The sequence below is a fragment of the Triturus cristatus genome, chromosome 2_2, assembly GCF_964204655.1.
Source record: "Triturus cristatus chromosome 2_2, aTriCri1.1, whole genome shotgun sequence".
Classification (NCBI taxonomy): domain Eukaryota; kingdom Metazoa; phylum Chordata; class Amphibia; order Caudata; family Salamandridae; genus Triturus; species Triturus cristatus.
In genome coordinates, this window is record NC_140582.1 from 929,698,848 (window position 1) to 929,725,914 (window position 27,067).

General features: G+C 43.8%; 1 protein-coding gene across 1 annotated transcript in view; it reads left to right on the plus strand.

Annotated features, from left to right (window-relative positions):
- Window positions 1-27,067, plus strand: part of DHX15 (DEAH-box helicase 15) — a 300,859-nt gene that overhangs the window by 62,799 nt on the left and 210,993 nt on the right. The window contains exons 4-6 of the mRNA XM_085642340.1: window positions 11,933-12,092; window positions 19,396-19,614; window positions 23,763-23,930. Coding sequence (XP_085498466.1) covers window positions 11,933-12,092; window positions 19,396-19,614; window positions 23,763-23,930 — 547 coding nt within the window. The remainder of the gene's footprint in view (window positions 1-11,932; window positions 12,093-19,395; window positions 19,615-23,762; window positions 23,931-27,067) is intronic.

Below are 27,067 nucleotides of genomic sequence, written 5' to 3' on the forward strand. Positions count from 1 at the left end.
GGTGGTGGTTTCGGTGGTGGTGGTGGTGGTTTCGGTGGTGGTGGTGGTGGTTTCGGCGGTGGTGGTGGTGGTGGTTTCGGTGGTGGTGGTGGTGGTTTCGGTGGTGGTGGTGGTGGTGGTTTCGGTGGTGGTGGTGGTGGTTTCGGTGGTGGTGGTGGTGGTGGTTTCGGTGGTGGTGGTGGTGGTGGTTTCGGTGGTGGTGGTGGTTTCGGTGGTGGTGGTGGTGGTTTCGGTGGTGGTGGTGGTGGTGGTTTCGGTGGTGGTGGTGGTGGTGGTTTCGGTGGTGGTGGTGGTGGTGGTTTCGGTGGTGGTGGTGGTGGTTTCGGTGGTGGTGGTGGTGGTGGTTTCGGTGGTGGTGGTGGTGGTTTTGGTGGTGGTTTCGGTGGTGGTGGTGGTGGTTTTGGTGGTGGTTTCGGTGGTGGTGGTTTTGGTGGTGGTGGTGGTGGTTTTGGTGGTGGTTTCGGTGGTGGTGGTTTCGGTGGTGGTGGTTTCGGTGGTGGTGGTTTCGGTGGTGGTGGTGGTGGTTTCGGTGGTGGTGGTGGTGGTTTTGGTGGTGGTGGTGGTGGTTTCGGTGGTGGTGGTGGTGGTGGTTTCGGTGGTGGTGGTGGTGGTTTCGGTGGTGGTGGTGGTGGTGGTTTCGGTGGTGGTGGTGGTGGTTTCGGTGGTGGTGGTGGTGGTGGTTTCGGTGGTGGTGGTGGTTTCGGTGGTGGTGGTGGTTTCGGTGGTGGTGGTGGTGGTTTCGGCGGTGGTGGTGGTGGTGGTTTCGGTGGTGGTGGTGGTGGTTTCGGTGGTGGTGGTGGTGGTGGTTTCGGTGGTGGTGGTGGTGGTTTCGGTGGTGGTGGTGGTGGTGGTTTCGGTGGTGGTGGTGGTGGTTTCGGTGGTGGTGGTGGTGGTGGTTTCGGTGGTGGTGGTGGTTTCGGTGGTGGTGGTGGTGGTTTCGGTGGTGGTGGTGGTGGTTTCGGTGGTGGTGGTGGTGGTGGTTTCGGTGGTGGTGGTGGTGGTGGTTTCGGTGGTGGTGGTGGTTTCGGTGGTGGTGGTGGTGGTGGTTTCGGTGGTGGTGGTGGTGGTGGTTTCGGTGGTGGTGGTGGTGGTTTTGGTGGTGGTTTCGGTGGTGGTGGTGGTGGTTTTGGTGGTGGTTTCGGTGGTGGTGGTTTTGGTGGTGGTTTCGGTGGTGGTGGTTTCGGTGGTGGTGGTTTCGGTGGTGGTGGTGGTGGTTTCGGTGGTGGTGGTGGTGGTTTTGGTGGTGGTGGTGGTGGTTGTGGTGGTGGTGGTGGTGGTGGTTTCGGTGGTGGTGGTGGTGGTTTCGGTGGTGGTGGTGGTGGTGGTGGTTTCGGTGGTGGTGGTGGTGGTTTCGGTGGTGGTGGTGGTGGTGGTGGTTTCGGTGGTGGTGGTGGTGGTGGTTTCGGTGGTGGTGGTGGTTGCTTCACGATGTTGAAGAGCTCTTTGCTGTTGTGTGCGTTGTTGTCTAGGCGATCTTTGAAGGAGGTCCTTTTGACGGCTCTGAGGTGGTGGTGTCTGCGGGTGGCGTTGTTGTGGGCTGTGTAGCTTTCCGGTGTTCATTCTCGGATCCAGTTTTTTTCGAGTTTTTGGCAGGTTCGCTTGGAGGTCTTCGGTGAACCAGCTGGATTTCTTGCTAGTGTGGGTGTTGGAGGACTTCTTGAGCGGGGAGAGGGTGTTGGCACAGTCATTGATCCACTGTTTGAGGTTGCGAGTGTCGGTCAGATCTGCGGATGGGCTCCGGGCGAGGTTGGTGGAAAGCTGGTCTTCGGTGACTTTGCACCAGCAGCGGCGCGGCATCTCTTGGGTGCGGTGGTGCGTGGTGGGTTTCCGGAAGGTGAAGTGGATGCAGCGGTGATCGGTCCAGTGGAGCTCGGTGGTGTGATTCAAGTAGACGTGGGAGCTTGCGGAGAAGTTTGGGTCAAGCGTGTGGCCGGCTGAGTGGGTGAGTGTAGTGACGAGTTGTCTGAGTCTGAGGTTGTCGATCAGGGTGGAGAAGTTGGTGTCATTGTTTTCGAGGTGGAAATTCAGGTCCCCGAGGAGGCTTTAGTCCGTGGATGTAAGGGCGTGTGTGCTGACTAGGTCGGTGATGGAGTCGCTGAACTGTGCTCATGGCCCGGGGGGGTCTGTAGATGAGGGTTCCTCTGAGGGTAGTGTTGGAATCGGTGTGGATCTGGAAGTGCAGGTGTTCGGTGGTGCTGAGGGTGTTGTCGGTGTTCCTGTGGACGATGGAGATTCCTCCTCCTACACCATTGGTGCGGTCCCTGCGGGTGTTCTTATAGCCTTCTGGGATGGCTATGACGATGTCTGGTGCCGAGGAGGGGTTTAGTCAGGAAGGTGACGTCTGGGGTGTTGGAGTCCAGTAGGTCCCAGAGTTCCACGGCGTGTTTGCATGCGGAGCAGGTGTCGAGAAGGATGCATCTGAGGTGGTTGGATTCTTTGGTAGGTGGGTTGGTGGGCCGGATGCTGGTGAAGCTGCAGTTCCGGCAGGAGAAGGGTCCTTGGGTGTGCTTCGGGGTGGCCAGGCAGCAGGTGCGTGATCGTCCAACGTGGAAAAGGGTGCTGGAGAGGCGGGCGTTGTGGCGTTTGCAGAGGCCAGGGATCCTGGTGCTGGGCGCGGTCCAGGCACGGACAGACGGATGGGCTTGCCTTAGGCGTGCCCTCAGCGAGCCAGTGGCGCCGCCACACAGCGGCTGCCATATATGGAGAGATGGGAGGGAAGAGCAGCTGGGAGGCGGGAGGTAGGGGCAGCGAATGGACAGTCGGGGGGACGGGAGCGGTGAACGGCTTGGAGGGCAAGGGTACAGAATCACGGGGGTCACAGAAGGAAAAATGGGCACCGGGCACAGACCACGGAAGGAAAAACGGGCACAGTTCACGGGGGTCACAAAAGGAACAAGCATTGGCATAGCCAATAGGTCTCGCCTTTGGGACCTTAGAAGTGTTTAGCCATGCAACAGTTGCATAACTAAATACTTATAAGGTCCCAAAAGCGAGACCTATTGGCTATGCCAAGCGGCCGTGTGGCCGAAACTGATCGCGATCAAACATCAAAGCGGCCGTGCTGCCGAGAAAGTGAAAGTAATCACGGCGCGCCCGCGCACATACACTGTAGCTCTAGGCTGGCCTCGTAGCACTTTTTGGAGCCCTCTTAAGTCTCGCCAGACCAGCGCATGCGCTGGGTCAGGCGAGACCTAAAAACGGGCACAGAATCACGGGGGTGACGATGGGAACAGAAGGGTACAGGAGAAAATACAGGCACAGGGGAAGACAGACAACAGAAGTCACAGACCGCAAAAGAGAAAACGATACGGGCAGTACAATGAACAATAGAACAGACCTAAGGCCTACCACTGGCCACCAGGGATGAGGCGCAAGTGGTGCTGTGCGGAGGGGGAGCGACCTACCTAACAAGGTCAACAGGAAAGTAAAAAGCCAGGTATTAAGACGCTTTCTAAAGGCCAGAAAATTGGAGGAGTGCCTCAGATTGGCATTTGATTCCAGAGGTGAGATGTAGCTTGCGCAAAAACTTCTCCCACCCTATGAGACTTTGTGAGTCCTAGCGAGCAACAGGATCTTCGAGGTTAACGAACGAAGGGACCTGTCTGGGGGTTTACCAAGAAAGTTTTTTCCTGAGGGATTCGGGGCCTAAAGAATGTACAGCTTTGAGCGATACAAACCGCTTTAAAAAAATTATTTTTGTAACTGGTAACCAGTGAAGGTCATTTCTGGCTTTGGTCACTGACTCAGATTCTTTAATATTTTTCAAAACCCTAACTGCATGATTTTGTAGCCTCTAGCCTGCATAAAATACACTTCTGGACTCCTAACTAGAGTGCATTGCAATAATCTAATTTTGAAAAACTAATGAGGAAGCTACAGTTTCTCTAATGGCAAGAAGGAAAGGCTTTTCCTCCAAATTTTGAGTGTATGAAAACAGGAGGCTGTAAAGTGGTTGGTATTTTCCCTGAAAGACAGTCTTGTGTCAAAACTTATACCAAGATTCTTGGCTTTGGACACTGGGACGGGAAATAAGCCAATAGCATTCGGCCACCAGGATTGATTCCAGAAGGAAGTATCCTGCACAAAAATCAGGATGGCTGTCTTTTCTGCATTTAATTGTAAGCAATAGTTGCCCGTCCACTTTAAGACTGCACTCATGCATTTGTTGAAATGTGCAGCTACCTCTTCGTAGTTTTTGCCAATGGGAACGATAATTTGAGTATCGTCCGCATAAGTTATTGTAAAGAAACCGATCGATCTTATCAATCCAATAAGAGGGGCAACATAAATATTAAATGTGTGGCTAATCGAAGAGCCCCGTGGACCTCCTCATGGTAAAGAACGCTTTTGACCTAAAATATCCTATACTAATAGTTTGCCCTTTTCCGTCGAAAGGCACATAAGAGCTTGAAAGTTGTGCCTTTGACGCCTATGTCCAGCAAACGCCTTTGCAAAATTGTATAGCTTTGTGTCAAAAGCTGCGGATAGATCCAAAAGGATCATCGCATCCCTGTCTCCCCAGTCAAGAATTTCCCTGACCTCATCTTCTACTGTAACTAAGGCCGTCTCCGTACTGTGGGCTATCCTGAAGCCAAATTGGATTTGTTCAGGAACTGTGTGAGACAAACGTTAAGAAATCTTTCTAGTACTTTGCCTAGAAATGGAAGTCTCGATGTGGGGGCGGCAGTTTTGTTCTTCGGCAGGATCAAGTGTTTGTTTCTTAAGGAGAGGTAGAATGGAGGCTTTTTTCCATTCTGTTGGGGGGAAAAAACCCATGTGTCAGGATGCTGTTGAACATTGATAAGTTGTCCTTCTTAAGAGTAAGGTCATTATAAACCGCCTCTACTTTGTTTATAAAAAACCGAGCTAGGTTATCACAGAACAGTTGTGAGGAAGTTTGTGAAGGCGGGGCAGACAGAGCTGATAGACTAGATAATGTCTGAAAGAACTCTCGGCTGGAACTCGCTGCAGATTCAATTTTATCAGGGAAAAAAATGGTTTTCTATGCGATAATCAGGTTCTTATATTAGTGTATCTGTTTGTATTTCAGTTTTTCCTCCGGTCATATTTATTTCTCCATTTCCTTTCCTGCTGACAGCTTTTCTTTTTTTGTCTTAATGCAATCCCACCTCCTTTTTTTTATTTCCCTATCAAGTTGAAAAACCTGGTATTCATTGGGTAAAACTGCAATAATGTCTGCAGCAACCGCCACCTCAGCCCAGGTTTCTGTCAAGCATGGCGGAATTATGAGTTTCTAAGAACTCCTAGAGTTTGTAGCAAATGTTTAATCATTGACAGAGCATTGAGTAGTGTGCATGTAGTTGAAAAAGAAGGGGCAGGAGAGTGAAAATTAGCAATCTTTTCTGATGTATTAATAGTGAACTGACAGTTGGGGCAGACGCACGGTGCTTGTAAGTTATCTAAAACTATATTATTACCATTAGAGTGCGGACTTGTGTCCCTATATTGTTTTTAAAACTTGCTGGAATACTTACCAAAACCGCAAGGATTCAAGGTGCAGTCCAGCGCAGATTAGCTTGCCTTTGGCATGGGAAAGTTATAGTCCTCCGGGGAGGGGGGTGTGTCCGTAGGGCATGGTCAGGCCTGCTGCAAGATCGCAGGAGACCGAAAACAAGTGTAGAAAAAAACTCTAACTAGGTTCCAGCAACCCCACAATCCTTTCGCAGGCTCCCCTGCGAGAGGCAAGTTACTGGTAAATTAAATTAAGCAACTAATAAAACAATTAAAACTGGTATTTGAACACTTTTAAATGTGGAGCTTATAACTACAGGAGCCAGGCAACTCCTGACAATGGCACAAGCAATGCCTACAAGGAAAATAAAAGCACAATGGTTCTGACTTACAGATGCATGCTGAATATAGCAGTATTCAGTGATCTTCCTCCTTTTGACAGGGCAGTTTATCCCTTTAGTGTGTGATGAGAGGATCTTAAGAGTGTTGTTGGTCATAATATATGTTATGGAGGTCTCTGTATAATATGAGATCTGAAATGCGGCAGGTGAAGTTTAGGTTGCGGCATGTCATTTGAGGTGTATTGCAGAATGGATCTGCCATATTAGGCTTGGGATATCCCTAGGTGGTAGGGAGGAGGGGAACAAAAGCTAGAAAAGTAATGTGACCATAAAAAATATAAAACCCAGTTTCCCATTCCAAAATGGAAAGTGGGGCAGTGGTAGCCACGAATCCGGATCCGCCCTGTGAGCTGCAAGAATGGTAGGGGAATGGTGAGGGGTTTAAGGCAGTTGGGGTGGGGGAGGTTTGGTAGCCGGCTGAGTGGTAGGCAGGGAGCAATGAGTAGTCGAACGTTGGGACGCTAACTAACTCACTATGCAATTCAATTGAGATTAGTTGCCGAACATTGGCGCAGCTCTGGCTACCCTTGAGCTATTAATTAGGAAGGTAGTATGTGAGTTAGCAGGCAATATGCAACTATAATTTGACAAACCTCTAGTGTGTACAATTAGGGCGATAGGATGCTCAATCGATAAATCACATTGAGTATATCTGTTCATAGAATTCATTAGGGGGTCTGATTAATGTAAGAGCCACACATGTACAGGTAACGTAGAGTCGAACTCCTGTGAATATAACTTAACATTCAAGTCATGCGGTTATGGAGTTCTCGTGGAACCTCATTGGAAGTTTGCCACCATTACACTGGGTAAGCCTTCTGATGAGAACAAATACAGTAAATGCTACAAGTTGAGCAAGGTGATAAACATGAAGAGCAACTTTGAATGTACAAAAACATCTTTCGATTTAGCCTACACAAGGAGTGGTTTGTGTGTCCAGCCATGCTCTTTATTCAAAAGCTGTGAATGAATCTGCCCTGTGAGTGGGAGGACGTGAGTGCAAGGTCATGTATGCAAATGTGTACATATGTATGACTGTATGTTTAGGGTATGACTGTATGTTTAGGGTGTGATGATGTAGGATGAATGTGTGAGGTTGCGAGTGAGGGTATTTAGGTGGGAAGGTGCATGTGTAGATATGAGGATTGGTGAAGCATCTGATATTCCGGAAGAGCATATAGGAGATCGCAGATGAGCTAACATAGAGATGTAAAATGATGTAGATCTACACAAGCTATGTCTCAGATGAGTGTAGAGGCGAGTGTGATAGCGCCTGGACGCAGAAAGTGGCTTGCAGAAGCTAAGGTGCCTGATGGTGTACATATGAAGTTGGTAAGGTATGTTTGTATGCGCACAAGTTTTGAACATCCTGTACACCTTTTAAACATCATTAACATGTTTGAAACAACATATGAACACCATTTATAGAGCAGGCTGAACTAGAGAAAAGACTCACCTGACAGAATGGAGAGTAACCAGGAGCAACCACCAGTGATGTGTGGAGCAATCAAGTAAGATCATTTCTTGTTGCTGTGGGTTTTTGATATAGGATTGAAGGTTTGCGGGTTCTTCAAAGATCGAGGTTTTCCCCATGTGGTTGATTTTAAATCTGCCAAGACTGGAGAAGGTGCTGATCAACGCTATAAGGGGGTTCCATAGAGCTAGAAAGCCTTTCCAGCGAAACACCGTCTCTTTTACATAGTTTTGGAATACTCCGATCTTGCTGTTCCAGGTTAGAGATCCTAATTTCCTCATGTAAATAAAGATGGGCTCGGATTACTGGAATCTGAGAGGTCGGAAGATGGGAGGATGAGGGTTTTTGGATCCCGGGAATTATCTGGTTGGAACTCCGTGCCCTTTCGATTTCAAATGGTTTGTGGTATCCATTGTTTGAGGAAGTAGACACACGAGGAGGCTTGGTTTTTAGATTATTCAGACAATCCAGATATTTTGAGGTTTCCTCTTCTGTTTCTGTTCACGAAGTCCCTTATGGTTCTGGAGAGGATATTTACCTGCTGAGACTGCGCTGGAGAAGGCACAGGATGCACCAGCCCTTCACGCTGGGGCTGGGCAGTGCAGGTCTCTTACGGCAGCGAGTTGCGGTCAGGCAGCGGGGTAGCGCGTCGCCTCCTAACGGCACAGAGCGCGCTTTCGCTACCCGGTGGCCTAGATTGACGTCTTGCTGGGCAGCTCCTCAACACGGGGGACTGTTGCCAGGCAACGCCTCACAATCTGCTGCGCCACTTGCTCAGCACAACAGGAGAGCTGGAATCCCGGACTCGGGCCGAAGGTGGTGATCGTGCTGAACGCTTCAGCCGGCCTCTTCCTCACAGGGAGCGCGATCAGGCTCCCAGCGCTTTTCAGCCCACGGTGAAACACAAACGCAGCAGGCTGTATTAATGCACCCACAGTGCCACGTCTGAGTTTCCTGCAACAGGAGGCCGGCTTGCACAGGCCCTTGGAGACTCCTCTGAAGCAGGGGGTGGACACCGCACACAGCAAGGTCCTTTTCCTTTCCTTGGCAGGATCAGCTACTGCAGGTCAACCCCAGACAGCACACAGCAAAGGGGCAGCGCTTCTCCTCCAGTCTCTCCAGCTCTTCTCCTTGGCAAAGGTTCCTCTTGATTCATGAAGTAGTCTGATTTTACTGGTGGTTCAGGGCACGTACTTGTACCCCATATTGACTTTGATGTATTTGTAGCAAGGGTCTCTGAACCCATTCCAAACCAGTTCTGCATTCACTGGTGCAGCATGCCTACAGGGGGTGGAGACAGCATTGTGCAGGGGAGGCAGGCTCCATTCAGGTGTAAGGTAAATATCCTCCCAGCACTCTATATGTAGCCAGGGTCTATTCAGCTCAGGGCTGGGTCCTCCAGGAAGGGCCAGGTACACCTCAACCCCCACCCCCCTTCCCAGAGATTGTCTACAGGGAATGCACAACCTCTGTTTCTGTCATACTGAAACCAGACATTCAATCCACAAACAGGCAGAGACACAGAGGATAGTTGGACAAGAAAATAGACACTTTCTAAAAGTGCTATTTTCAAACACACAATTAAAAAACAATCTTCACTAAAAGATGTTATTAAATTCTGAGTTCAGGGATACCAAGCTCCATTTTTCTATCTTGTCCCTATGGGAAGATATTCTTGTCAGATGTCTCAAAGTATTCCCCATTCTGTCCAATGGGGCAAGATAGCCTTTCAATAACGAAATTGGCCTTATTTCATTATCAGGACATGTTACATACACCAGCATCCAACCTCAAAATAGGACCCTGCACCCGGCCGCCCTAGTGCTGCTGAGGGTGCACCTTGGGTGCTAATTTGTTTCCCCATTTGCCCGGAGCTAAAATCCAGGAGCTTCGCTCCCACAACCCAGTGGCCTGCTTGCCAGCAGCCACATACCTGAGTGCCCCCCCCCCCTATCCCCCATTGGATAACATTGGACCTCAGCACTCTGCACCCGGCCGCCCTAGTTCCGCTGAGGGTGTAACGAGAGTGCATCAGTGACCCTGGGGGAACCCTTGTTCTAACCCCAGAACCTGAACTCCAGAGACCGATTACTTCCCTTCAAACCAATAACCCTATTTTCCTCCCTAGGATAACATTGACTGTTTTTCTGTGAAAAGTTTCGAAGTGTTGCATAATTTAACAAAAACTATTTTCCTACCTGTTTTCAGGAAATGTCCCAGAGTAGTATCTAGGTATACTACTCTGTGTAAGCCTAGTAATCTCAAAAGTTACTTACCTGCTATTTTACTAAAAAGCCTATTCAATTCAATGTACTTCGTTTACTAAGTATTGCATTTCTCTGCATCCATACTGTAAATCAAACCAAAGTGCATTTACCATTATCATTCAAACAGTATTTCAATGTCCTAACTACTGTAAAGTATTTATTGCTTAACTGTGCCAGGCTTGCTTGGTTATAGAAAATGAAATCACTAAAAGAATATTTTTATACAAAAACAATTGGTCTGAATTTCAGTCTTTGAGTGTGTGAATTAATTTGCTGACTGAGTGCGTACAACAAATGCTTAACACTGTCCTCTGATACTGCCTTACTCGCCATTTGTGGTAGTGTGGTCGAGCAGTAAGGTTCTATCTAATTTTACTTCTGCCTACCTTTGGGGTTTCACTGGACTCTGTGCACACTATACCACACTTTGGTATATTATATACAGAGCCAGCTTTCTACACTACCTTTCACATGCACTGCTCCCTACCCAGGGGTGTAACCAGGGCCTACCATAGGGGTTTCCTATGTGTGCTAAAAAGGAAAGGGTAGGGCCTAGCAAGTGAGTGCACTTGCCAAGTTGACATGGCAGTTAACAAACAGCGCACAGGCACCGCTGTGGCAGGCCTGAGACTTCTTTTCAGGGCTACTCATGTGCTGCAGGCCCACTGGTAGCATTTGATTTACCAGCCCTGGCACTCTCAGTGCACTTTACTAGTGACCTACGGGTAAAACAAATATGCCAATCTGGGAGAACCAATCACAATACCAATTTACACAGGGAGCACTTGCACTTTGACACTGGTCAGCAGTGGCAAAGTGCCCAAAGCATCTAAGCCAGCAAAAACTAAATTCAGCACAGCATCAAAAACACAGGAGGTAGAGCCAAAAAGTCAGGGAAACCCACACCAAGGATGTCCGGTCTAACAGGTTCTAACTCTGGTCTTGAAGATGTGGAGCACTTGTACTCAAATGTATTCACTGATCGGTTGGGCAAGCCATAGGAATTTTCTCAAAGAATTGTTAGAGGGGCACTGGTTGATGTACACATGTGTCTTCAAGACCAATTGAAGGGTTAATTTAGATGCTATGGAGTGGTGTGCCCACAAACTGATGGCGCAGAAGACTTGTGGTTTAGTTTTTATCTGCATTAGGAGAGAAGATTTCAACATAAATTCTTGTGTAGACCCACAACAGCGGTTTTCCATGTCTAAATTTTCATTTACCTATCCGATAAAATTAGCACCCATCATTCAGTCATCTGATGTCTTTAGTGCCACTGGGGCTGCCTACAGGTTGAGGTCTGGATTGGCTGTGTTTGAAAGGGAGATGCACGATTTCAGGTGGAAGTACATGACTGAGGTACCCATGCGGTGCTCAAAGTGATATGGTCATTTTGAAAGAACAGAAGTGTTTACTGTCGAGTTTCATATTTAGGACATTACATAAAGGAGGAAAGAAGATTATCAGAATGGGAGCTGGTTGAGTCCATCTGCAGATCTGTTTGTTGTTGGGACTCCATTGTGCTCTTATTTGGGTCAAAATATTTTTTGTCTAACCAGGGAAAGAGGATCTGGGGTTATTTGATTTTATTTTCAAAAAGAGGATGAGGTAGATAATGTGGCACATTCTGTTCTATACCGGGGAGTGCTGTGCGAGAGCAGGCATACTTTATTGCTGTGTAATATGTTCTGTTGAATCATCTAATAATCCCATTTATGCACTTTCTGTGTTGTAGTGAGAGTAACTTAGCTCATGGGGAGGCATTTACATGAGGTGTGGTTGTGCAGAGGATCTTTGGTTCTATGAATCTAAGAGCAGAGGGAACCATGTTTACTTTAGGCTATATAAGAAGGTGCTTTAGGAAAACGTTATAAAAGTGAACCATCGGCACAAAATGGCAAATTCAGCCGAGACAATCTTAATGTGGGCTTATTGTTGGAAATTACCTGATTGCCTTCATACAATTAATTTTGTGTGCTTCAGTAAAACTAGAGGAGTGGAAGAATAGATGTTGGGGGGCGGGTTCTGTTATTGAGTTATTGGATTGTGTGTTGTGCAAATGGCTACCATGGTGGAGCTTCTTGATCTTGTCAGTGTTTTAGTTGAGTGAGGTATGATAGATGAGGTGGTTAGCTGGTTGTTGTTTTGCTTCCCCCCAACCAGTTAAGTATTCAGTTTGCTTTGAGAGAAGTGGAAAACTTGATGACTTTGAAGATATGTACTCTGTTAACGAGCCATTCTAAAAGTGTTTTTAAATCTAGAAATAATTTCAACAAAGATTGTGTGATAAGAATTTCTCATCCATTCTTTCCCCCTAGGTACATGACTGATGGTATGTTGCTTCGTGAAGCAATGAATGATCCCTTGCTGGAGAGGTATGGTGTTATCATTCTTGACGAAGCTCATGAAAGAACATTGGCTACCGATATATTGATGGGTGTTTTGAAGGAAGTTGTAAGACAAAGAAATGATTTAAAGGTGAGTTGTAATTTGTAACTGAACTATAGTTGTGGCTATATAATATATAATATATATCCGCTCAGTGTTGTGCTCTGGGCTAATCTAAGTGCTTGTTCAGGCTAATTCGTCCAGGAACTGCACCAAAAGACACACAATTGATGGACGGAATGCTGAACAAATCAAAACATTCACCCCCAGTCAAGATATCTGGGTTAAATCCATCATTCTTTTGCTCACCTTACTCCCCCAGTTTAGACCTGGCCCTATGCAAATCAGCCTTGACCCTGTTCCTCGGGAGAACAGTCCAGCCCGAACTGCCAAGCCAGGTCCTCCCTGGACCGGAAACCAGCATCCTTGGACCGGTTTCGGGCTTTCAGCCCTCATCAGTTTGTGTTTTTTGTGGCTTTTTTTGCGAGTTTTTTTGCTGAGCCGGAAAATGTAATTTATTTTTTCTTCAAGGTGATTCTATCCACATTTTTCTTTGCTTTTATTGATCAAGGTCTTCTAGACTATCTGTTATCCTCATTCTCCTCATTAAAACACCTCTCTCATATATTTTGAGATTTGTGTTCTACTAACAGTTCAGATTCTTTAACTTAGCCGTGACTATTGATTCTTAGGACTATTTCTAGGTTGCTGGACAAATAACCATATACTAATTGTTGTCCTTTTTACTCTTTTCATTGAAATGCATACATAGGGCACAAAAAATTATAAATGTGGATGCACTCAGAATGTTTTCTGCCTCTATCGGTTCTTGTATGCATAAGCACCTTTTTACTAGAAACCACAAGTATAATTTTTTTTCCACCCGTGAAATCCTGTATTACATTCCAATTTAGCATGAAGTATTAGTATAGCTCTATAAGATTTAACTTTTAACTTGTGGTTCTTTCAACAGCATCACACATGAGCTATTTTCATGTGGGTTACATATGGTATAACAGTTATAGAATGTATCCAAACTCTTTATTACTGTTTGTGGGGGTAAGTTTATAACCGAGCAGAAAGTACTTGCTTAAATCGCACACCAGATCAGTTTGACCCTTATATTCATTAAACCATAGAATTTTTTTGGGAGGGTGTTTAAGTGGATGAGACATTAGTCTATGCGATTCTCACACCAGTATGATCTCTGTAAGATTCTGCAATAGTACCTGATCCCTGTCCACCATTGTCTCCTTCTCTGTATATCTGTGCTGCTCCCTTCCCCTGAAAATGACAAGGAAGTTTGCTCTTTCACTGTTAACTGACAGACTAACAGCATTTATAAAGTGCCCACCACCCAAGTGGGTTTCTTTTTGCTGCTTCTATCCTGAATCCTTCCTCCTCCTTGGGGAGGTAAACTTAAAAGTCTAAAATTGTGGCACTAATATGTTTTGACCCCTTGGCATCCTTGCAAAGTACTGTTCCACAATAGATGGAGTTAAGTTCACAAAGCAATTGAAATGTGTCTAAACTTGACATAAAATTGTCCTACTTATACCTCTTGAGCATTCTTAATTAATCCATTAATTACTATGATAGCACTCCACTTTACAAAGTGGCACTGTCTGCCAGGTTGACCCAGTGCTATTTGACAAAGATGAAGTTAAGTTTGCACTCTTGAGAATGGCACTCCTGGTGTGGATCTCTAGGGACACTGTTGAAAGGTCCATCTATAATTGCTGTAGCATTATTTTTAAGATTTAGATTCTTCACATAAAGTGCACTGAATTCCTTAAAACCCCACCTTTCTTTTAGAGGGTTGCAGCTTGTTTTTTGAGGGGTCGCCTGAGCCAGCGCATGCGCTGCTCTGGCGAGACTTTGTTAGTGGCCTTCAAACATTCGACCACACACTTTTTGTAGCCTAGAGCGTGCGGTTACGCACACAGTTACGAGCACAGGCGCCATCTGGCTTTCCTGTCTGGTCATGGCTCATTAAGCGCATCGCTCGTGGATACCCTTTGCCCCTCTCTGCGTTTCCCTCTCCGCGCTTCTCCCTGCCTTGCACTCTTCTCCTCTTTTCTGTGCCTCGCCCTCCATTTCTCTGCTCTCCGTCTCTCTGCCTTCCACCCTCCGTAACGTCTCTCCCTCCTCCTGCCTCACTCTTTTCCTCTTTGCTACCCTCCCCCTTTACTCTGTGTCCCCTCCACAGGTGCTCCTCGTTTTCCTCTTTCACTGCCTGTTTACCGCATCTCGCATTCTCGGTCTCGTCCTGCCATACTCTCGGCCTCTCACTGACTCTCTTCACCGCCTCTCTAAACTGTTTTCGGTCTATCCTCTGCCTCGTTATCTCTTTCCCCTCCACCACACAACCTTCTCTCTTTAAATCCAATGTTGTCTTTCCTCCAGTCTCCCCTTTGAATTTAATGACCCATAAAATGCCCCCTTCTGCCTTTCCCGTTCTCCACCCCTCCTTGCTGTCCAATCGGACTCTGCCCCCTCGACTCTTTCTCCCTTCCTGGCCCTCTTCACGGTTTCTCTCCCTGCCTCTCACCGCCCCCTCCCCGCCTCTCTGTCCAAGCTCTCTCCCTTGCACCATCTTCTTCTTTCCCTCCCCTCGCTGCGTTTTAATGATCCCTGAAATGGCCTCTTTCATATGATCTTTTGGTGGTGATGTGCAACACGGAAGTCCGTTTCCGCCTTTCTCTCTTCCTCCCTTGTTCTGCGATGAGGAGGAGCCCTGCGCCACCACCCACGCCAAAGGCCTAGTTACTGGAGCATGAAAGCGGAGCTGGACCGAGTCTCCTTTCTCCCGGCTGGCACCTCACCTGCCCCCCTCGCTCGCGCCCCCTCCCCCCCCCCACCCTTAATTGCGTCGCTCCCACAGGACAATTTTTTTTTTTTTTTAAACGAAAATTATCAATCCATACAGCAGACGCCTCTGGCGCTATCCCCAGGCTAAAGATTTGTTGGACGGAAGAAACCTATGATATTGATATATATATATATATATATATATATATATATCTCTATCTCTATCTCTATCTCTATCTCTATCTCTAATCTATCTCTATCTCTAATCTATCTCTATCTCTAATCTATCTCTATCTCTAATCTATCTCTATCTCTATCTCTCTCTCTAATCTATCTCTCTCTCTAATCTATCTCTATCTCTCTCTCTCTAATCTATCTCTCGCTCTAATCTATCTCTATCTCTCTCTCTCTAATCTATCTCTCGCTCTAATCTATCTCTCTCTCTCTCTCTCTAATCTATCTCTCGCTCTAATCTATCTCTATCTATCTCTCTCTCTAATCTATCTCTCTCTCTAATCTATCTCTATCTCTCTCTCTCTAATCTATCTCGATCTCTATCTCTAATCTATCTCGATCTCTAATCTATCTCGATCTCTATCTCTAATCTATCTCGATCTCGATCTCTAATCTATCTCGATCTCTAATCTATCTCGATCTCTATCTCTAATCTATCTCGATCTCTATCTCTAATCTATCTCGATCTCTAATCTATCTCTATCTCTAATCTATCTCGATCTCTAATCTATCTCTATCTCTAATCTATCTCGATCTCTAATCTATCTCTAATCTATCTCTATCTCTAATCTATCTCTCTAATCTCTCTCTCTCTCTAATCTCTCTCTCTCTCTAATCTCTCTCTCTCTCTAATCTCTCTCTCTCTAATCTCTCTCTCTCTCTCTAATCTCTCTCTCTCTAATCTCTCTCTAATCTCTAATCTCTCTCTAATCTCTCTCTAATCTCTAATCTCTCTCTAATCTCTAATCTCTCTCTAATCTCTAATCTCTCTCTTATCTATCTTATCTACTGGCGGTCGCCAGTAGGTAGTTATAGTTAGGACCACGTTTCCATAGGAAATCCGCAACATTCTATTTTGAATAACTTTGGCGCCGGTCGTCGAATCCTCGCGAATTTTTCAAAATAGGTGGGGCGCTACGCTCCGCTCCTACCCTGAAAGTCTCGGGGGGGATTTGTCAAGCGGGGGCTGAGATAAAAGGGGGGTCCCAAAACGCGTTTTTACCATGCATTTTTCCATAGGACCTTTAGACAGAGCTACAGCCCGAACGGCTGAACAGAATTTAATGAAATTTGGCAGAGAGGTAGTCCCCAGGTCAAGGAAGTGCCTTTTGTAGGTTTGGTGTAAATCTGTTCAGTAGATTCTGAGAAAATAGCCTTTAAATCAATATATATATCTGTGGCAGCTTACGGTGCGCTTACCGTGCGCGTACGGTGGCGTGCGCGAGCTCACATCTGATTGGCTGTTAGATCTTAGTAAACATTCGAATCGGAAGAAAGGAGGAAGTGTCGGCCACCATTTTGTCACTCGCACTGTCAGGGGGGTGAATAAAAAAGGTGGATAATGTGAAAAGGGGGCAGGCTCGACAGTTCCTGACCCCCTAGCCTTGGTCAGGGGGTCCCAGAAGGACCCTCAAGGGCAAAAATGAAATTTATTTTTTTTTCGAAAAATCGCCGAATGCGCGTAGCGTACGCGCACGGTGTAAACTGCGAAATTCCGCGAAATTCGCGGAATTACGCGTACCGTGCGCGCACGGCAAAAAAAAACTTTGCAAAAAGGAAAGCTTAAAAAAAAATAAAAAAAATTGTGAGGTAAGGTTGGCTCTTATAAGAGCCGTTGGGTTAATACAGGGATAGAGGAAAGAAAGAATGGGAATATTATAAGCGTCTACAAACATGCTGGTCTATCTTATTGTTAATAAGGGGAAGACTGATCTCCCCATAAACAATAAGACCACCACATCTTGTACACCTCATTTCAACCCTCCCAAATCGAGGGTTAATGTCCACAGGAAAAGAAGAAGGTGATGCTCCCACCTCAGAGGAAGGGCTCAGCTGAGCTGCCGATGATGTACTCGGCTGAGCATCTGAGGTTGGGCTCTGGTGACTTACTGAAGAGTTTTCTCCAGTATGTCGAGCAAAGGTCCTGGGATGTCTATCCTGCAGGTGTCTTTTCATAGAGTTATTTCCAAAGGAATATTTCTTCCTTGGATTTCCTCTAGATAAAACACGGCCACAAAGTGTGCAAGTGACCAATTGAGCATTCACCTTTTTCTCCCCCTCTGGAAAAGTAAAATACTCCCATACAAAAGAATTCTTTTGTTTCCTCCTTCTCTGGATCATGGTGGTGCTGCTGGCCTCACTCTCAGAAGAGCTCTGCTGTTCTGCCATTGTATCCCAATGTCAATCCAGCTCCTTCTCCTAAGGGATCTCAAGCAGTAATGAGGGGAATGGGTGTGGTGTTTGAAGTTTCTGGAACTGAAAGTAGTTTAAACCAATGAAAAGTGTTCCTTGTGGGTCACATGACCTACCGTGCGCGCTCCGTAAGCTTACGGTACGCGCTCGTAAAAAAGTGCGCATGCGCAAACGTAACGCTTACGGAGCGCTTACGGGGCGCGTACGTATGACGGCACTCGCGCATGCGCATTACACGCAGCCGCGTAAGCGCGACGTTGGTTCCGCGCAACGCGCATGCGTGTACGCGTACGTCGCGTACGTATTACGAAAACGCACCGTACGTCATAAGGACGGTGCGCTTACGTGATACGTACGTGACGTACGCGTAACGTCAGCTTACCGAACGCGCACGGAAAAAAATGCAAAAAAAATAAGCAAAACCGTGCAAAATTAAATAAAAAATCCATAGGTTTAACACACTTTATAGTTAGGAATTAGCATTTAAAAAACCTTGCAAATTCACTGAAAAAACCATAGGTTTCACACACGTTATAGTTAGGAATTAGCATTTAAAAAACCTTGCAAATTCACTGAAAAAACCATAGGTTTCACACAAGTTATAGTTAGCTGTACATTTCACTCGTAAAAAACCTATGAAATTCCCCCGTTATAGTTACTGTAGGCAACTATAACTCACGCGACCGTAATCCTGTGCTGATGACATATGTGTCTTTATGAAAAAAAAAAAATTGTAATATATGTATAGCTAAAATTTAATGGAAGAAGACATGGGCAAATAAGTGTCTAAATACAGTATTAGCATCAGCAGAGGATTACGGTCGCGTGAGTTATAGTTGCCTACAGTAACTATAACGGGGGAATTTCATAGGTTTTTTACGAGTGAAATGTACAGCTAACTATAACTTGTGTGAAACCTATGGTTTTGTCAGTGAATATATATATATATATCTCTTTTTATGTACAATAAAACCATACATGCTGCGCTCACCAGCTATTTTTCCACTAATAATTGATTAAGACATAGGCTGGTGGGTTAATGGTACAGGTGATGCAGAAGTGAACTAAACCGTTTTAATTATATATTTTTTATTTTGCGGGTTTTATAGATGAAACCAGTGTGATATTTTTCTGGTTTAGTTGTTTGTATATATGTATTCCTCTATTACAATGTAATCCACGGAAAGCCTTTAAAGCAGCATCCAAATGACAGCAAAACTACTGTGTACCCAATATCTTTTCTTCACTGACGAGGGTCTGGTCAGTTGGCTATTAGATGCAAGGTGCAATTTAATAAAACAAATTCCCCTTGCAGGGCACACTTAACTAACAGAATAAAACCAGCATTGGCACTTTGGGACCTTATAAGTGTTTAGCCATGCAGCAGTTGATGTTGCACCAAGGATATTGTGCTGCATAAGTAAATACTTATAAGGTCCCAAAGGCGATACCTATTGGCTATGCCAATGCTTGTTATGTAAGCAGAGGTGTATGGAAAACAAAAAAATCTCCAGCAATATTAATTCAACCTTTTAATCGTCAATCTGGTTTGTAAGTAGCCCACCTTTCTGCTCCCATCGTATATATTGTCAGATGGGTGAATGCCTGGCTATAGGTATGTTTCAGATTTTCACAAAGATCAGATTTTCCATTTTAGAAATTCTCACCTTGGAAGATTTCATAATTTTAACGGGCAGATTGTTTTTTAAATTTTTTTATTTAAAGTAAGGACGGTGACTACTGATGAAGACAATCTATAAAACCGTTTAGGATCCTCACATAGTGCTAGGAAATACTTAACGATTTACGATTTTCAGGCAGTATTGATGAACCATTATTGCAACTGGTAAGTTGCTTTCATCACTGGGTACATAATTTGTTGCATTTCTTATTAGCCCTCAGTTTTTGGTGGAGGAAATTGGGTAGAGCAAAAAGTGTGATTGTATATTTTGTTCCCATTAGACCATTATTTCTACAAAGGTTTTCACAAATCTTTATATTAATAACATCTGAATATCAACAGGGTCCTAGCTGGCTAAGTGTATCAACTGCTTTCTTGAAAAGTTGAGATTCTTAATTGTTAAACATGTTGGAATGTGTGCCAAAACGTTAGTCTGGATTTGATTTCTTTATAAATGAATGTTCTTTTTTGCAGGTTATAGTTATGAGTGCTACTTTAGATGCAGGCAAGTTTCAGATTTATTTTGATAACTGCCCCCTCTTAACCATCCCTGGTCGTACTCATCCTGTGGAGATCTTTTACACTCCAGAGCCAGAAAGGGACTACCTTGAGGCAGCCATCAGAACTGTGATACAGATTCATATGTGTGAGGAAGAGGAAGGCGATCTTCTGCTTTTCTTGACGGGTCAAGAGGTATATTCACATTTAAATATTCTTATTTGTTTGTTGTTTGTAAATGTTTATGGATTCTCTATTGCTAGTCTTGTATTTATTTTGAACACTATATTTTCTAACATTAAAGATGTTGTTTTACATGCTAGCAGTATTCCTATGTTTTTCTATTGCATTATACATTTTAAAAATATTTTCATTAATGTTTTTTAATGTGGTTGATCTTTTAGCAATACTTTTTTGATGTTTTTGTCCAGCAAATCAACAATAGAAATGTTGTTGTTTGTACCGGTTTGTTTTGCAGATTCAGTTTTCCTAAACTCTTTTCCCTGCTGTTTTAGAAATCTTGTATTTTGATGTACTCATAGGAATGTGCATTAATAAATATACATGGCCTATTTTATATTTCTGACTCTTCTAATGGTCACAAATGAACACTACTGTCTTTATAGCAAAACCAGTGCGCTGAAACAATTTCATTTTAATGAACAAGTTAGGCAAGGAAAAGCAAATAATACTGCAAGTTGAAGCAGGAATCTGATCGAGTCACAAAACACAAAAAAAAGTCCTCTATATACCTTCCCCAGAGGACAACGTTCTGGGAGAAGGCCAACATGTTACTGGCCACCTGCTCCTCCCACCAGCCGAGGTAAAGACCTGCGGGGGGGGGGGGGGGGGGGGGGGGGGGAGCAAAGCAGGTTCCCATCGCCATTCCCCGGGCCTGACAATAGATGACGTGATCAAACAAAGTAGTTGTTCGTAAGACATATTTGCATCATACACAACAGCATTTCAGTGTGCAAGAAATATTTCACATCCCGTTACAGAAAATTTTGATAAGCCTTGATTCCCAAGTTGTGTGGTATACACGTATATAGGCTATTGACATCTAGTGTCATTAGCCACATGTCATCCTCCCACTGTACCTTTTCAATAACTCTTAAAAAATCTCAAGTGTCTTGTAAATAAGACGGGAGTTTCTGGACATAGGGACGCAAGAAATAGTCTATATATTTTGAAGTATTCTCATAAGTGCTTCCTATGGAGGACACGATAGGTCGTCCGGGAGGATTAGCACTGTCTTTGTGTAACTTGGGTAATAGATCTAGTGCTGCAAGTTTCGGATGATCACATTTAAGAAATGTATGCTCCTCTGAAAGCAGTTTTTCTCGTTTCCATATTAATAATTGCAATTGATAATCATTATTGCTTTTATAATAGCTGGTTCGATCACTAATAGCATAGCTATCAGTGTCTTCTAACTGTCTTTTCCCTTCATTGAGGTACATGCTGATAGGCCAAACCACAACGTTCCCGCCCTTATCGGACTTTTTAATAACCACCTCCTTATTATTCTGTAGTTCTTAAACTGCAATACGCTGTTTTTGGTTGAGATTGTTGTGTTTGGGCCTGCCAGGTTTTTCGAGTTTTTTAAATTCCTTAATTACTCCTTTCTCAAAGACTTCAATGATTTCATTGTGTATTTGTGGCAAACAACTAGATTTTGGTTTAAAATTGCTGTCACTTGTACAATCAAACTATTCTTTCTTCATTTAAACAATCTTCAAAACTTGTATCGTAATCATCATCACTTTCCAACCCTCTCATTGTTTGCAAAAGATCTATATCTCCGATTGTTAAATTGGTGGGGTTAGTAGAAAATACTGGGGTGTTGCTCTTCCTATTTTGAAACCATTTTCACAACTTAAATTTTCTTACAAAATGAAATCAATTCTCCTTTCAGTATAATTAAAACTACTTGTCAGACAAAATGTGAGACCTAATGACAAGACATCAATTTGATCAGGCATTAACTGAAAATTAGATAAATTTACCACAGGGTGAGTGTCCTTCATATTTTGTCGGTCTTGCCCTCGGTCGTCATTCCCACGTAGGTATCCAGTACACCCTGTTTCTTTGCGCCTGTTCTGCTTCCTCCTCTGGCGCCTCAACCTCAATTTGGTGATTCTTGTGGCCCTGGGCTTACCAGCCCTTGTCGGCCCTGTGCCATTAGCGAGAAGTACTTTAAAATATTGCTTTTCACTCCCTCGTTTTCCAGTGATCTTCCTGTGGATTCTTCTGATCTCACCGGTCTAGTACTTGTTTCGAGTGAAGCATTATCTCCACTTTTTCTGTTATTGTCTCAATTAAATGTCCAGGTTGAGTATTTTCTGGAGTTCCCAATATCTTTTGATTAAGTTCTCTTAAATAATCAAATTTTCGTCCAAACGTATAAATTTGGCCCCGTTCATAGTCCAATTGGTCGCGGTGAAATTTACTTTGTTTTTTTAATTTTATTTCTTCTTCTGCCTTTTCCAATCTTAAAGTTAGTTTTTTCATTTCTGTTTCAAAATAATTTTCTGAGTATTGAGTTTTCAATTGGGAGGTAATTTGATCAATTTCTATAGCTAGTCTTGATGTGTCTTTAAGTGCATATTTAATAAGCGGTTTAAGCATCACAGTCTAGCACTGATGGTTATTCAATATCCATTCTTCAATTAATTCAGGGTCCGGGTCACTAAAAGTTGGAGTCAAGAAAATGCGCAAACCGCGGGGTACACGCTCACAATCTAAATACTTTTGCAGAGTAGTGGCCTCCCACCACTTAACTTGCTCCATCTTTGCGCATTTCCATAGCTTATCCCAAAGCTTTTTTGTTTAAAGAGTCCCGTGCTGTAGCATTACCTGGTCTGCCCAGATCCGATGATTCTGTGTTTAAAGGGACAAACTGCTATTCTGCAGCCTCCCATCGTGAAGCCTCTGTTTGCCAAACTCATTTTGTATGATAGTCCGGAAATTCAACCCTCCGGGAATCTCCTTGCTTGACGCTGTCAAGCCGTTCATACTGTATCCTCAGCTGCAGCCCACAACTGTTGCTGCGCTGGTTCCACCTGCACTCTGGTTCCCTCAATATCCCATAGCGTATACTCTGAAAGGTTCTTCTCCCATCCTCGTCACCCAAACTCAGCCGTCGCTGACTGTTCCAGTTATACCGGGAGCAAGAATGTCCAAGAAAGCACTTTCAAAGCGTTCAATCCAAGGTACGGTGACTCCGGATGCGGGCAGAGAGATTGTTCTCAATAAAGAGAAGTAAATTCAAAATTATGATATTGCCATTTATTGTGGTTAATGAGAAGACTAGTCACTTTAATAATATGTGAAAAAAACACATTGAAATTAGAAGCATTGTTGTGGCTGTGACAGTCAAAATCAACAAGATGTTGATATAAGACATGAGACCATTTCAAAATGGATGCCATGTTGTGTATGTCTTCTATACTGTGTTGGGGCAGGTAGTCCTACTTTTATTGCAATGCAGAAGCACTATTATGTTTGCACTGTTTACAAACTGCCAGTTACCCGTGACCAAGGTGCGGTTGCACCGAAATGCGTCGGGCATTTGTTTGCTATTTTGTTAATAAAATAAAATAACGCTTATGGAGCTGGGCTCAGCTCAAGATTGTTTTTGTGAACGCACTAAAAATCTTTTGAAGTTTGGAGAGGATCACTACCTCGCTTGAGCCCGCCATCGCCAAAGCGGCAGGGGGACCAGCGAACTGATATTGAATATATAGAGATATATAGATTTTAGGTTTTTTTTTCTAATATTTGCCAACTGACAGATGCATTTGAGATTGTTTTGTTCCAAGATATACTTGCCTCTCTTCCCCCCCCACCCCCCTCCCAAAAAGCCTTTTCTTCTTACTATTCATATATTGTCCTGTTACATGTTCCATGCTTGAAGTTATCTTAATTCTGGAAAGGTTTATCATTTTGTGCAAATGTCCTAAGTAATTGTATTAATGATGTGACGTTTAAACTTAATTGGACTGTTTACCATATCTTGGCAATCAGTGTTTTTGAGATTGCAAAAGTTGGAAAGGCCATGTGTGCATTTTAATATTCTTTGGTTGGAGATTCCAATTTTAGCACAATTAGTTGAAAATTAATTGGGGAAACCTGACTAAGAGAAAAAGTAATGCCGAACGCCAACCTTGCTGGTCTTTATTCATTAGTGTTACTGAAATGGTTGGAGTAGAAACTATCCAATACTGTGAGATATTGCACTGTTGTGAACTTTAAAAATGACTACTGTCCATTTCATTTACCAGATTTTTTAAAATAGTTTAACTTCTAAGCTCTACACTTTCATTCCCATTGTACTGCAGGAAATAGATGAAGCCTGTAAAAGGATAAAGCGTGAAGTTGATGACTTGGGTCCTGAAGTTGGCGACATCAAAATCATTCCTTTGTATTCCACCCTTCCTCCTCAACAGCAGCAGAGGATTTTTGAGCCACCCCCACCTAAAAAGCCCAATGGAGCTATTGGAAGAAAGGTACTAGTACTGAAAGATAAATACCTCAAACGTTTATCCAATAGATTCACTGTGCATTTGATTAAATGCCGTAAGTGTATCAACTGCAGTAGGGTGGTTGGCAAATTCAGGTGAAAATTGGAAGGTGCTGAATCATTTACTTTCTATATCATTTGTGGCCATTATTTATGCAAGTATGTAGATGCAGGAACAGGCATTGACCAAGCCAGTAAAGTCTGCAATGGATAGTCTCTCCTTTTGTGTCTGTAGGTTTTATTCCAGGAATAAGGCAACATAGATTTGAACCTGACTATACTAACATAAAAGTGTTGAATTGATTTGCAAAAAATCTATTGCCACTTATTCAAGAAAAGGCCCACCTTCAGCTTTCATTTTGCCCTACAACCCACTCCTGTCCTCCTAACACAGTTGAGACCTTGCCCATGTTCTGGTTCTGGCAGCATCACCCCAAACCCACCCTATCCAAACTTGTGTTAAGATCCTTCATTCCCATTGAGACTTGTCTAGATTGGGATGCTAGCACCAGCACATGGTATCCGCTCGTACAAGTGAAACCCTTATTTGGTGTATTATAATTGGGGATCCTGGTTTTATGGTATTTATATTTTTGTCATTTCCATCTGTATTTATCCATTTATTTTTAGCTAATTGTATCTGTATTTATTCATATTTATTTTAGGTTTTGAGAAAAAATTCAGCTGAAATTTGTATATTTCTGCATTTATTTAACCAGTTAATTTGCACTCGTGCCTCAATGCCTGACAGGTTTCAATGATATGTACACACTTAGATGGTAATAAATGCACCTGTAATAAAATATTTACATTTTAGTTTCAAGGTTGTGCAAATCTACTGCTGTTTAAGGCTCTTTACTAAAATCCTTATAATTTTTGTAATCCCCTGGCTTGTCAATCCGCACAGCTGTTGGCCTGGCAGTCATGATTGACAGCATTTAGCATCCCTCAAAAACAACCAATATTTCAGTTTTTATTCACATTGAAAAATAAATACAGACCGGAAAATGTTTTTTTGGGCTGTATTTATCTGTAAAAATCAGTAAAAATGGAAAACAGGGTTCCTTAATTATGATAGTCTGCTAGCAGCTTTTGGAATGTGAAGCCATTGCATCAGGTGCTTCATGTTATTGATGGGCCAATCATGGCACCAGTGTTTAGCATTAATTTAACCTTTTGAGGCGAGCTCTTTGAAGGAATGTGGGATGAGGGAGAGAAGCTGTGCTTCCAACCGTATACCAGATTATGCAGGGCAGTCTTAACAAAAACAAGCCCCTCCTACTTGGCAGGCACCTCATGATAAGCTTGCCAATTGAAGGTGCTCCACAAGATCACCGAATTCAGGTACCCTGAATTCCTTGGGCAACATTCACATGCAAATGCTCCAACACCTAAACAATGCATTGTCCTGCTTTGAATACCAGAGCACCATCTTCAAAACCTAAGCTCCCTCCAAAATATTTTGTGTCTTGCAAAGCAGCACCTTTGACTTCCCTAGAGATCCATGCCTAGCTGGTAGTTCCAAGTACATCCTAACTTCCTCTGCAACAACTTATGTCAGAACAGACATCCCTGCTCGTATTCCTTAAAGCCCTTAATGCCACTTATGCCAAACCATTGCTGAAGAAATTTACTGGCGGGTCTATTCTCACAGCTACTAGCTTTCATACGTAAATTGATCAAGAGAACAGCATCCAAAACAAGCATTTGCAATGCAATAGGTCTCGGATTTGCAAGAGTTTGAGCTATTGGCATTGTGAATGACAATGCTTTTTATTGATGTGTTTTGAAGACCTGCAAGCAACAAACTTTGTACTTGTAGTCCTTGCTTCAGAGAAGCAAGGCTTTTCCTGCCAGCATTGCTTTTCGGAAGGAAGGACTATAAATACAAAGTGCCACTGACAGGTTTTCAAAACATAAATAAAAAGCATTGTCATTTATTATGGGTTGTATAATTTATTGACCAATGTGAAAATATTTTTGATTGGGCATGCAGCCCCAGAGAAGTGCTGTGCTTGTGTGACCTTGCTCTTTTTCATGTAAATTCTGTTGATTCTGTATGGGTAGGTGGGTAGATAAGGGTGTGTGCGCGCACAAGTGTGTGTGTGCATGTGTGTGACCACATGTATGTGTGCACTGCTGTCTTTGCAGTACCATTTTTTGTGAGAGGAAACCTTGAACTGCTGCTGAATAATGTTCCTGTCCTGCGTGTGCTTGTGACACTTGATTTTAAGGCGGTTGAAAAAGATCAGACTATGGTTGTGCTTGAGAAAGTGATTGGTCGTCGGGTGCCTATTCAAGAAAGCCATAGGTAAATGATAGAAGAGAAATTGGGTCATAAGGAGGAGTCGATGAGGTCGAGAGACAGACATTTAAAAGAAGACAGGACAATACCATGAATGTTGTTTTGGAAGTATTGTAAGGGTCAAGAGATGTTGAATAGTGAAGTGATAAAGTAGTGGGAAAGGAAAAGAATATGAACAATGATGCAGTCAAGCACAGAGTTCAAAGGGCAGAAATTAAAAACAACGTCGGCAAATGGATTAAAGAGAGAGGCAAGAAGGAAACAGTTGACTGTGAGGGAAAATTGGGATGTTGGAGCGTTAAGAACAACTTGAATGCTAAGTGCTTATGTTAAATATGCTTTATTTGACTAAACAAAAACAACACATTTCATGTTTTTGCAAAGTGTTAGCTATTGCACGCTTCACAACTAAAGAAAATTACCATGAAACTATGTTAACCTAAAATGGAAGGGAAAGAAACTCGAAAACCAGCGCAACCCCAGATGTTACTCTAGTCTTCCTGCTCAAATGAAAACAGTTGCCAGCATTGTCATTTTGTTGTTTGGAAGAATTGACTGGCACAGTTGCGGTCCATCGCAGAATACAACATTTTAAATCTTTCAAAAACAGCAAGGAAGTTAAATTGCTAGCCCATAACTGCTAACTGCAGTGAGTTTCGATCAGTTTTTCAGAGCGGCCTAATTAAAAGTCCAGAAAGTTCTGCACACCCAGACAGGAGAATTTGACCATATGGTCTCATTTAATAGATCGTCTGGTGTCCCCATGTGTTCTGCCGGGACCCTGCATTGTCCCAGATTTTGCCCCTGTGAGCCCAAGC